General features: G+C 46.3%; 1 protein-coding gene across 4 annotated transcripts in view; it reads left to right on the plus strand.

The window, feature by feature from the left end:
- The window catches only part of SHROOM4 (shroom family member 4), a 215,017-nt gene that overhangs the window by 163,292 nt on the left and 37,097 nt on the right, over positions 1-14,628 (plus strand). For all 4 annotated transcript variants that reach the window (XM_030846648.2, XM_030846650.2, XM_060292275.1 and 1 more), the window contains 2 exons: positions 4,096-4,230; positions 6,555-9,015. In XM_030846648.2, the coding sequence (XP_030702508.1) occupies positions 4,096-4,230; positions 6,555-9,015 (2,596 nt within the window). The remainder of the gene's footprint in view (positions 1-4,095; positions 4,231-6,554; positions 9,016-14,628) is intronic.

Below are 14,628 nucleotides of genomic sequence, written 5' to 3' on the forward strand. Positions count from 1 at the left end.
CACACGTCTCAGAATAAAAGGGAGAAAAAGAAGAAAGAAAGAAAGAAAGAAAAAGAAAGAAAGAAAGAAAGAAAGAAAGAAAGAAAGAAAGAAAGAAAGAAAGGAAGGGGAAAGAAGGAAAGAAAGGAAGGGAGGAAGGAGGGAAGGAAGGAAGGAGGGAAGGAAGGAAGAACGAAATGAAAGAAAGAACAAGGATAAAATAAAATAAAGTAAGATAAAATAAAATAATTAAAATAAAAAATAATTATTAAGAAAAAAAAAATTTTTTAAGGAAAAAAAAGACAGAACCCTAGGACAAATGGTGACAGAGAAGCTATACAGACAAAATCTCACACAGAAGCATACACATACACACTCACAAAAAGAGGAAAAGGGGAAAAAAATAGTAAGTCTTGCTCTTAAAGTCCACATCCTCAATTTGGGATGATTCGTTGTCTCTTCAGGTATTCCACAGATGCAGGGTACATCAAGTTGATTGTGGAGCTTTAATCCACTGCTTCTGAGGCTGCTGGGAGAGATTTCCCTTTCTCTTCTTTGTTCGCCCAGCTCCTGGGGCTCAGCTTTGGATTTGGCCCCGCCTCTGCGTGTAGGTCGCCAGAGGGCGTCTGTTCTTCCCTCAGACAGGAAGGGGTTAAAGGAGCAACTGCTTCCAGGACTCTGGCTCCCTCAGGCCTCGGGGAGGGCGGGGCACGGGGGCGGGGCACGGGGGCGCAGCGGAAGTGGCTGGCGGGCCGTTACACCAGCCTGAGGCGCGCTGTGTGCGGCGGCAGTGGCCGGCGGGCGTTACACCAGCCTGAGGCACGCAGTATGCGGCGGCAGAGGCCGGCGGGCCCTTACACCAGCCTGAGGCGTGCAGTATGCGGCGGCAGAGGCCGGCGGGCCGTTACACCAGACTGAGGTGCGCTGTTTGTTCTCTCGGGGAAGTTGTCCCTGGATCCCGGGACCCTGGCAGTGGTGGGCTGCACAGGCTCCCCGGAAGGGAGGTGTGAAAAGTGACCTGTGCTCCCACACAGGCTTCTTGGTGGCGGCAGCAGCAGCCTTAGCGTCTCATGCCCATCTCTGGGGTCCGCGCTGTTAGCCGCGGCTCCCGCCCGTCTCCTGAGCTCCTTTAAGCAGCGTTCTTAATCCCCTCTCCTCACGCACCAGGAAACAAAGAGGGAAGAAAAATTCTCTTGCCTCTTCGGCAGGTCCAGACTTTTCCCCAGACTCCCTCCTGGCTAGCTGTGGTGCACTAGCCCCCTTCAGGCTGTGTTCACGCCGCCAACCCCAGTCCTCTCCCTGGGATCCGACCGAAGCCGAGCCTCAGCTCCCAGCCCCCGCCCGCCCCGGCGGGTGAGCAGACAAGCCTCTCGGCTGGTGAGTGCTGGTCAGCGCCGATCCTCTGTGCGGGAATCTCTCCGCTTTGTCCTCCGCACCCCTGTTGCTGCGCTCTCCTCCGCGGCTCCGAAGCTCCCCCCTCCGCCACCCACAGTCTCCGCCACCCGCAGTCTCCACCCGCGAAGGGACTCCTAGTGTGTGGAAACTTTTCCTCCTTCACAGCTCCCTCCCACTGGTGCAGGTCCCGTCCCTATTCTTTTGTCTCTGTTTTTTTCTTTTTTTCTTTTGCCCTACCCAGGTACGTGGGGAGTTTCTTGCCTTTTGGGAGGTCTGAGGTCTTCTGCCAGCGTTCAGTAGTTGTTCTGTAGGAGTTGTTCCACGTGCAGATGTATTTCTGGTGTCTCTGTGGGGAGGAAGTTGATCTCCGCATCTTACTCTTCCGCCATCTCCCCACGGTCTCCAACACAGCATTTTGGACATAAAGTGTTAAAGGCTAGAACAGGAACTGTGGGTGGCGTGCTCTGTGGAGGAACAAAATGATTATGTGGAATAGCCTCAATGAAAATAGTGGTGGGGAGCTGGGGGAGAGCTAGAAAGAGGAAAAGCCAAAGAGATACTGTAAAAGAAGGCTCAGTAGAATTTAGTTAAAGACTGGATGGTTGGTGCACTCAACTTCAGGAATGCTGGATGTGGAAGAAGGGCCCAAAATAAGAGAGGTGCCGTGCTCTCCACTGTATCCTCGTGCCTAGAAATGTTGTACATGGTACCTAGCACATACTACTAGTACATAGTACTTCTGTGAGATGCTTTATAAATCGTTGTTAATGGATGACTTCTGGGTAACAGCCACTGGAGAGATTTCTAGCATCATGGTTTTGTGTGTGAAACTCTGGAGCAAGTGCCTCCCCACAAGGTCTTCTAGTGCCTTGAGCCTCCCTGCTGGGCACTCTGAATCCATAATAGAACAGTGTGGTTAAATGTGGGAGCCTCACCTCCTTTCCTTCCCATAAGTTTTAGCCACTGCTACTGACCTGTGGCTCTGGTTCCTGCCCTTTGGTAGGCAGCTTCCCCTGCCCTTCCTCTTACACCTCCTTCTCTGTGTCTGGCCTGTTACCGCTCAACACATGTTTTCCCCAGCAAGGTCATTCTCCTCGGGACTACCTTTTTAGGCCTTAGCCCTCTAGAGCTCAGCACAGCCGGGATATTCTGTGTTTCCGCTGGGGTGAGGGGCATTCCCAGCTATGATGGAATCAGCTTGAGTCTGTCTACTACTGCTCCTGGGAGGTAGAGAGCTGATTTATCCCCCTCTATAACAAGAGTGTTGAAAACATGGGTCCTTATCTTAGTCAACTCTGCTCCCTCAGTGTGTCTAATATGGAATCTGCCACAGTAAATGAATGAATAAATTAGTAAATAAGCTATCATCTATTTATCTCTCCACCATCTCCTTTATTTATCATGTTTCTCTTACTCTGTCATTATTTTGTTCTGTCATTATTTTGTTCTCTATCACCCATTTCTCTCTGTGTAGTTCCTTATAGTCTTTCTCAGACTTTTTTTCCTTTCTGTCATTTATTTTTCTCTGTACCATCTCTCCCTCTTATCTCTGTCATCTGCCTGGTCCTTCTGACATCTATCTTCCCTTGTTTCCTCTCCCCTCCCCTCCTCTCCTCTCCCCTCCCCTCCCTTTCCCTCCCTCTCTTTCTCTCTCCTTCCCCCTTCCCTCCTCCCTTTCCCATCTCTCTTATTCTCCCCCCTCCCCTCATTCTCTCTCATACTAATCATCTCTTTATCTTCTGGCACTACCCATGCCCCATACATGCTCTTCCCCATCCCATTCTTCCCCACTTGCAAGAGTGGCATCTATTCATGTGAAATATACCAGAGCACAGGGATGGGTCCTGTAGAAGCCAGTCAGTGCAAGAGTTGTGGCTGCAGCCTCCAGCACCAGACAGATGCTGTGGTTGTATCCAGAGCCTTGGCCTCAGACCCATTTCCCTTTATTCACCCCTGTCCTGCTGAACAGCCAGTCTCCCCTGTCAGCCTAGCACACCATCCACCATCTCGTTCTATTCTCCCTGGCAGGAGTTGGGGCTCCTTGCCACCCTTTTGCCTACAAACTTGGGGATCTCACCTCTGTGCCCATCTTATCCTTCACTCTCTGAATGTCTTTACCATGCTTTATTTGAATTAGGTCTTTCTCTCTCACTAATCTGTAAGTTCTCAAGGGCAAAGCCATATTTGATTGATCTCTGTATCCCCAGAGGTATGTACAGATGGTACACAAGACACATACAACAAATGCTTATCAAATGAATAAGCCAAAAATTGGCAGCCAATTGGTGTTGACTTGCTCAAACTTCTCAGTCATTTACCTATCCCTTTCTTAGAGAAAAATGGGAAGATTGGCCAGAATGATTTTTTTCTCAGAGAAAACTTAGGGTGGGCACACTATTCATTGGGAAGCAGTACTCACTTATTCCACAAATATTTATTGAGCATCTACTATGCATCCGGCACTGCTGTACACGCTTGGGATACACCCATGAGCAAAAGAGCCCTGTGACGCTAACATTCTGTATCTCCAGGCATTGTCCTTGGGGTGAAGGAGATTTGAGTACTGAGAGCTGAGGGGGTGGCCACTAAGATTCCTACATCAGCTCCTTGCAAGATGTTCTACTTCATTTAAGGGAAAGAGGGGGTGGGGGCGGAAGCTGCCTGGGAAGTGATTTCAGCTCTGGTTCCCTAAGTTGACTTCCTGTCCCTTTCTTACTGTAGGAGGAACGCCCCCGTCAGTAGGCCACATTCATGGCATGTGGCCAAGCTGCTGGAGGGATGCCCTGAAGCAGCCACCAACATGCACTTCCCTTCTGAAGCCTTCAGCTTGTCCTGGCATTCCGGCTGCAACACGAGGTAAGTCTAGAACCCTCCCCTCAAGATAGGGTAGAGGCTAGATCACCCAGCCACTTCCTCTCCTCTGCTCTCATCCCCGTTGGAGGCTGTAGAGCCCAGAGTGCTATCCCGGAAAATGGGGTGGGTTTCCAGTGTGCCTGGCTTCTGGTCCTCGTCTACTGAGAACTGTCTGTGACTTTGGGACAGTCCCTTTCCTTTTAAAAAATGTTTCCTTGAAATACTGACCTCACTCGACTTGCAAAACACCACTTTCTCCTCCTTTTCTCCTTATTTCCTTTGCAGTCTCTTTCCCTGGCTCCTCTGCATCATCCTGGTCTCTGATATCGGTGGCCCTGGGGCTGGGTTCTGGTCCTCTTCTCTAGCTACAGTGACTCATGGTGACCTCATCCATTGTTCCTCTCATCCCAGCTCTGTCACAGAACCAAAGCTTTCAGAATGGGAACCTCCCTGAATAGCAGGGTCCACCTGCAATGAGGATCTCTCAATTTAGGGTGCTTGGGATGGTCTGTGGTTGAAAGAGCTGCCCAGCAGACTCAGAGAACTTTCTCAGCAAGCCCAGAGCCAGCAAAGCTGCTGGCCTCAGCTGCCTTTTCCCTTCCACAACAAGATCTTCCCTCTGAGAAGGGCTCAGGGAAGCTAAGGGTTGAGTTTGCCCTGACTCGGTGTCTTTATTTGGCATCGGAAGTCAGGGGCTCAGGGAGGAGGCAGAGGCAGTTTTGTTCTGGGAGAATACACAGAAATACATTCTGAGCTTGGCTCCTGTTTGAGTGGGGGTGTGGCTGTTTTCAGCAGGAAGGGTGGTGGGTTGGGTAGCAGATCTCCTTGCCAAGGAGTAATTGATGGATTCCTAGCCAAGAGGTCAAGTAAGTGGAGTGGCTAAGGGGCAAGGCAGGGAGCAAGAATTAGGAAAGGCTGACCTGGGGGATCTTGTGGGCTCCCGCCACTGCTCAGCTCTGGTGTTTGGAACTGTGGCCTTTCTGAGGGCAGCCTGCAACCTCCTGGGTTTCTAGCCACAGGGTGTTACTGGCATGACTTGGCTCATTTTGGCTTTGTGTGTGGGAAATGGTACTTAAAATTCAAGATTGTGTCTGATCCTAGTCCCTTCTTTGTTCTCCCTGGTTTGGCTTTGCCATGGGGGATGAGGGTGGCCTGGGTGGGCAGGGACCACTATAGTATCAAAAGTCATAGTAGAGAGGATGCTGATAACAATAGCCATGAAAACAACAATCAAGAGAGCAGCAGCTCCAGGTATTGAACCTTCACTAGGTGCCCAGGCTGCAACAAGAGCTTCACTTTTATTATCTGGTTTCACCCACAAAGCAACCCTCTGATACAGATATTACTATTATTTACATTTAACAGACAGTGTAGCAGAAGACCTAGGACATTAGACTCGTAGAGGCCTGGGTTCAAATTCCAGGTCTGCTTCTTTAGCTGCTGTGTGAGCTTGTCAGTTTACTTTCCCTCTCTCAGCTTCAGTTTTCTCATTTGTCAAGTGGAGATAATAATCTCTCCCCTTCAATTTGAAATGAGACATTGTAAAGTGCCTGGCACATTGTAGGTTCTTGGTAAATGGTGAGGATTACTATTACCAAGAAAAGAACAGGGGGACACCTAAATTCTGGCCCTGTCTGGGCCATGAACTAGAGCTGGGCGATGTTGAGAAAATCACATCCTCACAATCACTTCCCTTTGCAGGGCTTGCTTGACACCAATGATTCTCAAAAGCATATGGTCCCTGAACCAACAGCACCAGCATCACCCAGGAACTTGTCAGAAGTAAAATTCTCAGGATCCACCCAGACCTAAAACTCTGGACATGAGACCTAGTCACTTGTGTTTTGATGAGCCCTCTGGGTGATTCTGATACATGCTCAAATTTGAGAACCACTGATTTACAAAATGGGCTGGCTGAAATTAAATCAGCCCTTTAGGGCCCCTCTCAAATGCTAATAGTCCGTGCTTGTTTCTCCTAGCAGAGAGCTATAGCTGACTCCCTGGGGACAGCAATAGTCCAGAAGCAATTCTAGACTCACTGAAGGCAGAGAAACAGAGCACAACCCTCAGTGGAGTTCTCACACTGTTAGTCTTTGGGATCTTGCCCTATCCTTCTTCCACATATCATCTTGTCTCCCATTTTACCACATTTCTGTAGTACCCCCAGTGTCCATCTGTTCCCCTGTTTCCCTTCCTTCCTCTTTTGCCTTATCTCTCACTTGTGACATGGGTGCCTCTGGGTTGTCCTGCTTCTCCCATGGCAGGGCTGGCCAAGGTGGGAAAGGGATCTGGTGACGTAACTAACTGGTGTGCCCTGTGTCTTGCAGTGACGTGTGTGTGCAGTGGTGTCCACTCTCCCGGCACTGCAGCACTGAGAAAAGCAGCTCCATTGGCAGCATGGAGAGCCTGGAGCAACCAGGCCAAGCCACCTATGAGGGCCACCTCTTGCCCATTGACCAGAGCACATACCCCAATCAGCGTGACTCAGCCTATAGCTCCTTCTCGGCCAGCTCAAATGCCTCTGACTGTGCCCTTTCCCTCAGGCCAGAGGAGCCAGGCTCTGTGGACTGCATCATGCAAGGCCCAGGGCCAACCAAGGCCCCTAATGGCCAGCTTAATGTGGCCGAAACCTCAGGAGGTGGCCGGCATACCAGTGGGAGCCACTTGACTCCTAGCTCCCAGATATCATCCCGTCCACAGGAGGTCCACCACTCAGGGCCTGCCAAGGCTGCCAGGGGTCCACCACAACCTCCAATGAGGCGAGACAGTCTTCAGGCCTCCAGAGCCCAACTCCTCAGTGGAGAGCAGAGCAGGGCTTCTGAGCTTGTGGACTCCTTGCAACAGACGGAGAAACCTAGCTTGGACACCATGCTATCCCCAAGGAACCCTAACAGGTTCTGCTGCCTCAGCAGGCAAGACCAAGTGACAAATGAGGGCCATCAGAACTGTGAGCTCAGCCAACTTCCTGAATCCAGCCAGAAGGGCTCTGAGCATCTACTGATGGAGGCCTCGGCCAAAGCTGTTGGATTCCCAAAAGCATACGACAAAGCTTCCAGCACAGATTCCAGCCCACTTAACCAGGCTTCAGCAGAACTAGCTAAGGCTTCTTCTTTTGGCAGCCCTCCACACCTCACAGGACATCGCCATAGTGCCCCTGAAGAGCTACTGGCGTCCCACTTGCAGCATGTGCACCTTGATACTAGGGACAGCAAGGGGACGGAGCTTCCAGCTGGGCAGGATGGGCAGGAGTGGACTCTATCCCCTTTGCACAGTAGCCACACAGGCAAGAAAAGCCCATGTCCCCCTGCAGGAGGAACCCAGGACCAGCCCAGCAAAGAAAGAAAGACCAGGCCAATGGATGATAGACTTCTGGGTTCAGGGCATCAGAGCCCAAGCAGTTCCCCACATGGAGAGGCTGATGGACATCCTCCAGAAAGAAGTTTCCAGGACCCAAACAGAGCAAGCAGAGCTGACAGTGAATTGGCCAGCCAGCAGTCCTCTGCCTCTGGCTCCCTTGCTCAACAAACCACTAAAGTAGCTGGCCGCACAGAGACAACTGAAGAAGGGGACAGTGAGCCCAAGGAGTGTGGCCGGGTGGGTGGTAGGCGAAATGGAGGGACCCGGGGCCGCTCAATACAAAACCGGCGGAAGAACGAACGTTTTGCTACCAATCTACGTAATGAAATTCAGAGGAGGAAGGCCCAGCTCCAGAAAGGCAAGAGTCCCTTGTCACAGCTGTGTGACACCAAGGAGCCAGTGGAAGAGACCGAGGAGCGCCTAGAAAGTCCTCCACTTCCTGCCTCTAACTCATCCCTTCTATCTTCGTATAAAAAACCACCTAGCCCCAGAGACAAGCTCTTCAACAAGAGCATGATACTCAGGGCTAGGTCTTCAGAGTGCCTCAGCCAAGCCCCTGAGGGCCATGAATCTAGGACGGGCTTGGAGGGACGAATGAGCCCTAGCCAGAGACCTGGCCAGTCCTCTTTGAGCCTGAACACCTGGTGGAAAGCATCTGACCCATCCTCCTCAGACTCTGAAAAAACAAATGTTCACCGTGGAGTCCGTGGAGGTCACTGGAGATGGTCGCCAGAGCACAACCTGCAGCCACATGTGGCACTAGCCGTGGAAAACTCTTCCAACCCAGGTGACAAGGAATTGAAGGCTTCTACTGCCCAAGCTGGGGAGGAAGCCATCCTCTTGCCCTTTGCAGACAGAAGAAAGTTCTTTGAAGAGAGTAGCAAATCCTTATCGACATCTCATTTGCCAGGTTTAACCACTCATAGCAAGACTTTTACCCAGAGACCAAAACCTGTTGACCAAAACTTCCAGCCAATGAGCTCCAGCTATAGGGAATTGAGGCGCCATCCCATGGACCAATCATATCACTCCACAGACCAACCCTGTCATGCCACAGACCAATCACATCATTCCATGTCACCCCTTCAGTCAGAAACTACCACTTACAAAGAATGTTTTGCAAGCAAAGGTCTAGAACAATCCATGTGTTGTAAGCCACTACACTGTGGTGATTTTGATTACCGCAGGACGTGCTCTTACTCCTGCAATGTCCAGGGAGCTGTAGTCCATGACCCTTGCATTTATTGTTCTGGGGAAGTCTGCCCTGCTTTGCGAAAGAGAAATATGATGCCAAACTGCTACAACTGCCGGTGCCACCACCACCAGTGTATCCGGTGTTCAGCTTGTTATCATAATCCCCAGCATGGTACCCTTGAGGACAGCAGCTTGGCACCTGGCAACACTTGGAAACCCAGGAATCCAACAGTGCAGGTGAGGACTTGACTCTCGGATGGGTGAGCTTCATTATTCTCTTTGTGAGGAGAAAGCTAGGTAAATCATTTGAAAACGTAACAATTATAATGTCTTAAAATTATATAGTGCTGGGTCCACCAGGTGGTAGCTTACTAACCTTGGGCAAGACATTCAGTGATCAAAATTGCACTTACCTCATCTTTAGAGGTAGAATAAAATAACTTTTGCTTCACAAAATGAACACAACTGGGCTTTATATCCTGACTGTATAATTGGTATCTGAGTGAACTTAAGCAAGTCATCCAGCCACCAAAAGTTGTAGTTATGTGATTCTTTTTAAAGGGAAAAAGAAAAGAATTTTTACCTCATAAAATGGCCAGTACTAAATAAAGTCTTATTACCTCATCTCTAAAGTGGAGGAAAGTAATGGCTGCCTCATGAATTAGTTGGGTGGATCAAATGAGATTGTGTAACACAGAGTGCCAGGCTCAGTGCCTGATCCAAAACAGCATGTATTCCCTTCCATTTCCTGCTTTAAAATATATTTGGAGCTGCAAAACTTGCAGATGTCTCCCAGGCTTTGTTTGCAGAGACCCAGGTCTAAATTGGCTGTTGCTATACCCTGGTTATGACCTACAACTCTAATACAAGCCACCACCATCCCTCAGGGTATCTGTGGAAGGACTCCCTATGCTGTTGCCAGCTTACCACCAGATTCCTTTCCCATGGCTTTCCTAGTGCCACCTTTTGGCTGGTGCATTCAAACCAGAAGTTAGTTCCTGTGTTGAACTGTTTTTGCATAGGCCTACACTTCTGAAAGACTTACTGTATGAAATTGCTCAATACATATTCTTTGAAGAAACGAAACTTAGGGGTAAAGAAGCCTTACACAGAAGAGTACATACTCTACTATTCCTTTATATAAAGTTCTAAAACAGCTATTCTATGGAAAAAAATTTCAAAACAGTGGTTGCCTGTGGCAGGCAGCACAGAGATTGACTAGGAAAGGGCATGAGGGAACTTTGTTGGGTGATGATCTATATCTTGATAAGAGTTTGAGTTACACAGGTGTATACATTTGCCAAACCTTAACAGATGTACACTTAATGTTTGTGCATTTCGCTGGAAGTAAATTTTGCCTAAAATACTGTAAACAAATATCAAACTTTAATGATATGTATGCTTGAGCTTTTGAAGTATATTGATTTACACAACTTATTTTCTAGTTTTCAGCATACAGATGTTGCACATATTTTGTTATATTTATCCTTAAGATTTCATGTTTTTGCTGCCATTGTAGATACTATTGTTTTCTTAAGGTCAAGTTAAAATTCTTTACTATTATGTAGAAATGCAATTTAATTTTGTATATTTTCCTTGTATCCTGCAACCTTGCCAAACTCACTTTTCTTGGTAGATTTTAAAAGATTTTCTACATAGACAATCATGTCATCCGTAAATATAAGTAATTTTGTCTTCATTTCCACTGTGTGTGGCTTTATTAGGAGAGGAGGCCCCTATTGCACTGTCTAGGACCTCCAATACAGTGTTTAGTAGAAGTGGTGAGAGCAGATATTGTTACTTTGTTCCCAATTTTTCACTATTAAGTTTGATGTTAGCTGTAGATTTTTTTGTAGATGCCTTATAACAGGTTGAAGAAATTCCCTTTTATTCCTAGTTTGTTGGGAGAGCTTTTATCAAGAGTGGATATTGAATTTTTTTTCAAGTGCTTTTTCTGTATCTATTGAGATGGTCATACAGTTTTTCTCTTTTAGTCTGTTGATATGGTGAATTACATTGATTGATTTTTGAAATAAGAACCAGGCTAGCATTGCCAGAATAAATCCCACTTGGTCATGACGTCTTATCCTTTTTATATATTACCAGATTTGATTTGCTAGTATTTTGTTAAGGATTTTTGTCTATGTATATCACGGATTTTAGTTTGTAGTTTTCTCGTGATGTCCGAGTCTGTTTTTTCTGTTTGTTTGGGTTTTTTGGGGGGTTTTCTTTTGCGGTACGTGGGCCTCTCACCGCTGTGGCCTCTCCCATTGCGGAGCACAGGCTCCGGACGCGCAGGCTCAGTGGCCATGGCTCACAGGCCCAGCCGCTCCGCGGCATGCGGTATCCTCCCGGACCGGGGCATGAACCCGTGTCCCCTGCATGGGCAGGCGGACCCTCAACCACTGCACCACCAGGGAAGCCCGAGTCTGGTTTTCATATCAAGATACTGGCCTCACCAAATGAGTTGGGAATTGTTCTCTTCTCTCCTATTTTCCGGAAGAGTTTGCATAGAACTGGTATTTTTTTTCCTTGAATGTTTGGTAGAATTCATCATTGAAGCCATCTGGGCCTAGAGTTTTCTTAGTGGAAAGATTTTTGACAACAAATTCAATTTCTTTAATAGATATAGGGTTATCTGGGTTATCTATTTCTTCTTGAGTGAGCTTTGGTAGTTTGCCTTTCAAGGAATTTGTCCATTCCATTTAAGTTTTCAAATGTATGGGGATAAAGTTGTACTTTGAAATGCATCAAGAATTTAAGATGGATTTGTGGATGGATAGAGGAGTGAATAGATATGTGATAGGGCAAATACAGTAAAATACTAACTGTAGAAACTATACAATGGTGAATATATAGGTGTTCATTGTAAACTTGTTCAACTTTTCTCAGTGTTTGAAAATATTCATAATAAAATGTAGCAGGAAAAAAGGAGAGGAAATATAAAATAATGGTTTAAGGGCATGATGCTGAAACCAGACTACCTGGGTTTGAATTCCTAAGCATTCCCATCTAAAAAAAATGGAAATGATAACAGTACCTACTTCATAAGTTGGTTGAGAGGATTAAATGATGTAACATGTGCAAGGCATTTAGAACAGTAACTACCAGATAGTAATCATTTTTTAAAGGTTAGTTATTATCTTTTAGAATAAAGGGAGATTTGGGTTTACCTTGAGAAACTTTTGCTGAAACAAGGACCTGCAAGTAGACAATGGAGAAAAGGGGCTGAAGTTGGGGGTGGGGATGGGGTAAGCAGATGACAGCTGCAGAACGGTCATCCTAGGGCCAGTAACTCCATAAGGGAAGGAGGTGAGATTTGCAGGTTGCAGCAGCTGACAGTAGCAATGCAGGTGTGCATGTGCCCATACCATGCCTCTCCTTTTGTACTCTGAGGGAAGGACACATTGGTTTCCTAATGTCTGTTAGATTAGATAAGTAGGTCTGCTTAGACGCTAGGCTTTCAGACATGTGGACAGCCGTCCAGAAGCCACTTCATGCCCATTTCTACCCCTGCCACCTGAGCTCACCCTCCCTCCAGACATGGGGAAAACTTGTAGATGCGTTAGGATACCCCAGCTCAGGTGGCTAAGGTAGTTGTGATGGTGGCTATCTGAAGTAGGGTTGAGATCCTGCTCTTTATGGCCCCTGGAAGAGGATGGGGAGTCAATTGGATCCTCTTTGGTGCTGTTAAGAGAACTAAAATCAGCACACACCTAAATCCCTCATGCTTCATGCCAGTTAGTTCTGCATATATTATCAAAGTATTTCATTTAACAACTATATGAGATACATTATAATAGGATCCCCATTTTACAGCTGAGAAAGCTGAGGCTCAGTGAGATCACACATCCTGCAAGTGGTGAAGCTAGGATTTGAACAACATAATGATAATTAACATTTGAGTGTCTATGGCGTACCAGGTGCTGTTCTAGGTGCTTTACATGTGTCAACTCATGTCATCCTCAAAGCAATCAAGAAATAGATACTGTTATTATTATGATCACTATTAAATAGCTGGGGGAAATGAGCTAAGAGGAACTCGGTAGTTTGCCTGAGGTCACACTCAGTGTGGGATTTGAATCCATGTAGTGTGGCCTCAGAGGCCAAGCTCCTAGTTGTGCTACACTGCCTCTCCAAAAGCTGATTGCAAAGCCCAGGCCCTCCCCACTCTGGCAGGTTGCCTTCTAGCAGTATAACTTCCACTAGGGCAACAAGTTCCTACCACAGTCAATCCCCATCTGCAACAAGCCATGGAGATATCTGCCTCTTTGATTCAAAGAGTGCAGACAATTTACAGCAACCTAAGTGGCTCAGTGAAAAAAAAAGTAAGGTGATACTGGGGAGTTGAGGAGATTGAGAGTTGGGACAGGACTTTGGTTTGGCCACTTCTATTTACTGAGCACTTCCCACAGGGCTAGACAGGGCATGGACAGGAAATCCTGGCTCCCACTGTGGCAAAATGAGGAATAGTGTCTTTGAAAGCAGGGACATCTTACAAGGGCATCAAGGCAGAATCTGAGTTGAACAAGTGGTTTTTGATGCTCTCACATGACAGGTACAGGCAGGGACTGCTCTGGTCCTCTGAAAGCTGTGAAACCTCATCGTTTCCATGGCTACTAACGTCCAGAACCTCCTATGTGCCGAGTGCTGTGCTAAACATTCTCTATACACATCCCATTTTATCCTCACTCCTGGGAATCCAGCAAGGCTAGATAGCCTAGTCCTTATTTGCCAGACAGGAAGCTGAGGTTCAGGGAAGTGACATAACTACCCTCAAATAATGAGTATCTTAGCCAGAATGACTGACAACTAGGTGTCTTACCCCCAAAAGGTAGTAATTTTTTTTTTTTTTTTTACTGAGGCAAAGTTAATAAAACTTTGAATGGGACCAATAATAGCATTGGAGAAAGCGGGACTTTGGAAGATCAGTGAGGTTTAGGAAAAACTGTGCATTCCCGTTGGGCTAAGTTCTTTTTTTTTTTTTTTTTTTTTTTTTTTTTTTGATAGGTATACCTGGATTTAATTCTCACTTCTACCGCTTGGTAGCTGGATAGCCTTAGGCAAGTTTCATACCTCCCTGAAATTCACTTAATTCAGTCTGTAAAATGGCATAATAACTTATTATAGCATCCTTTTAGGAATTTTAAATCAGTTCTTGAAATAAAAGTACACAATATATAGACAAGTATGGATTCCTCAATAGGTGTTTGACCTTTCATTTCTCCAGTATCCCACCCGCATCAAATAAAGAAAAATACTTTTTAAAATTTACGAATATTTCATTGTTGTAAAGTTAAAGCCATAAAAATAATCAAATGGCCTACTATCATACCGTTAGAAGAAAAAAAAAAAAGGTGTTCATGAGAGTTCCATATTAGAATACAAGTTTTCCTTAGGCACCTGTTTATGTATGCTATTCTGCTCTTTACAATAAATAATTAAATTTAAAAGACTTAATTCCTCACTTTTAAGACCTTATTAGTTTACAAATTACATATTGACCTATGCTAAATTTTATACCGACCCATGCTAATGAATTCAGTACAGAAAACAAAAAACACTGCACTCAAGCAAACTACATATATATATATATATATATATATATATATATATATAACTTATATGAGAATTGCTACTCCAGCTTTCTTTTGGTTTCCATTTGCATGAAATACCTTTTTCCATCCCCTTACTTTCAGTCTGTATGTGTCTCTAGGTCTGAAGTGGGTCTCTTGTAGACAGCAAATATATGGGTCTTGTTTTTGTATCCATTCAGCCAATCTGTGTCTTTTGGTGGGAGCATTTAGTCCATTTACATTTAAGGTAATTATCGATATGTGTGTTCCCATT

Source organism: Globicephala melas, chromosome X (genome assembly GCF_963455315.2).
Source record: "Globicephala melas chromosome X, mGloMel1.2, whole genome shotgun sequence".
Lineage (NCBI taxonomy): Eukaryota > Metazoa > Chordata > Mammalia > Artiodactyla > Delphinidae > Globicephala > Globicephala melas.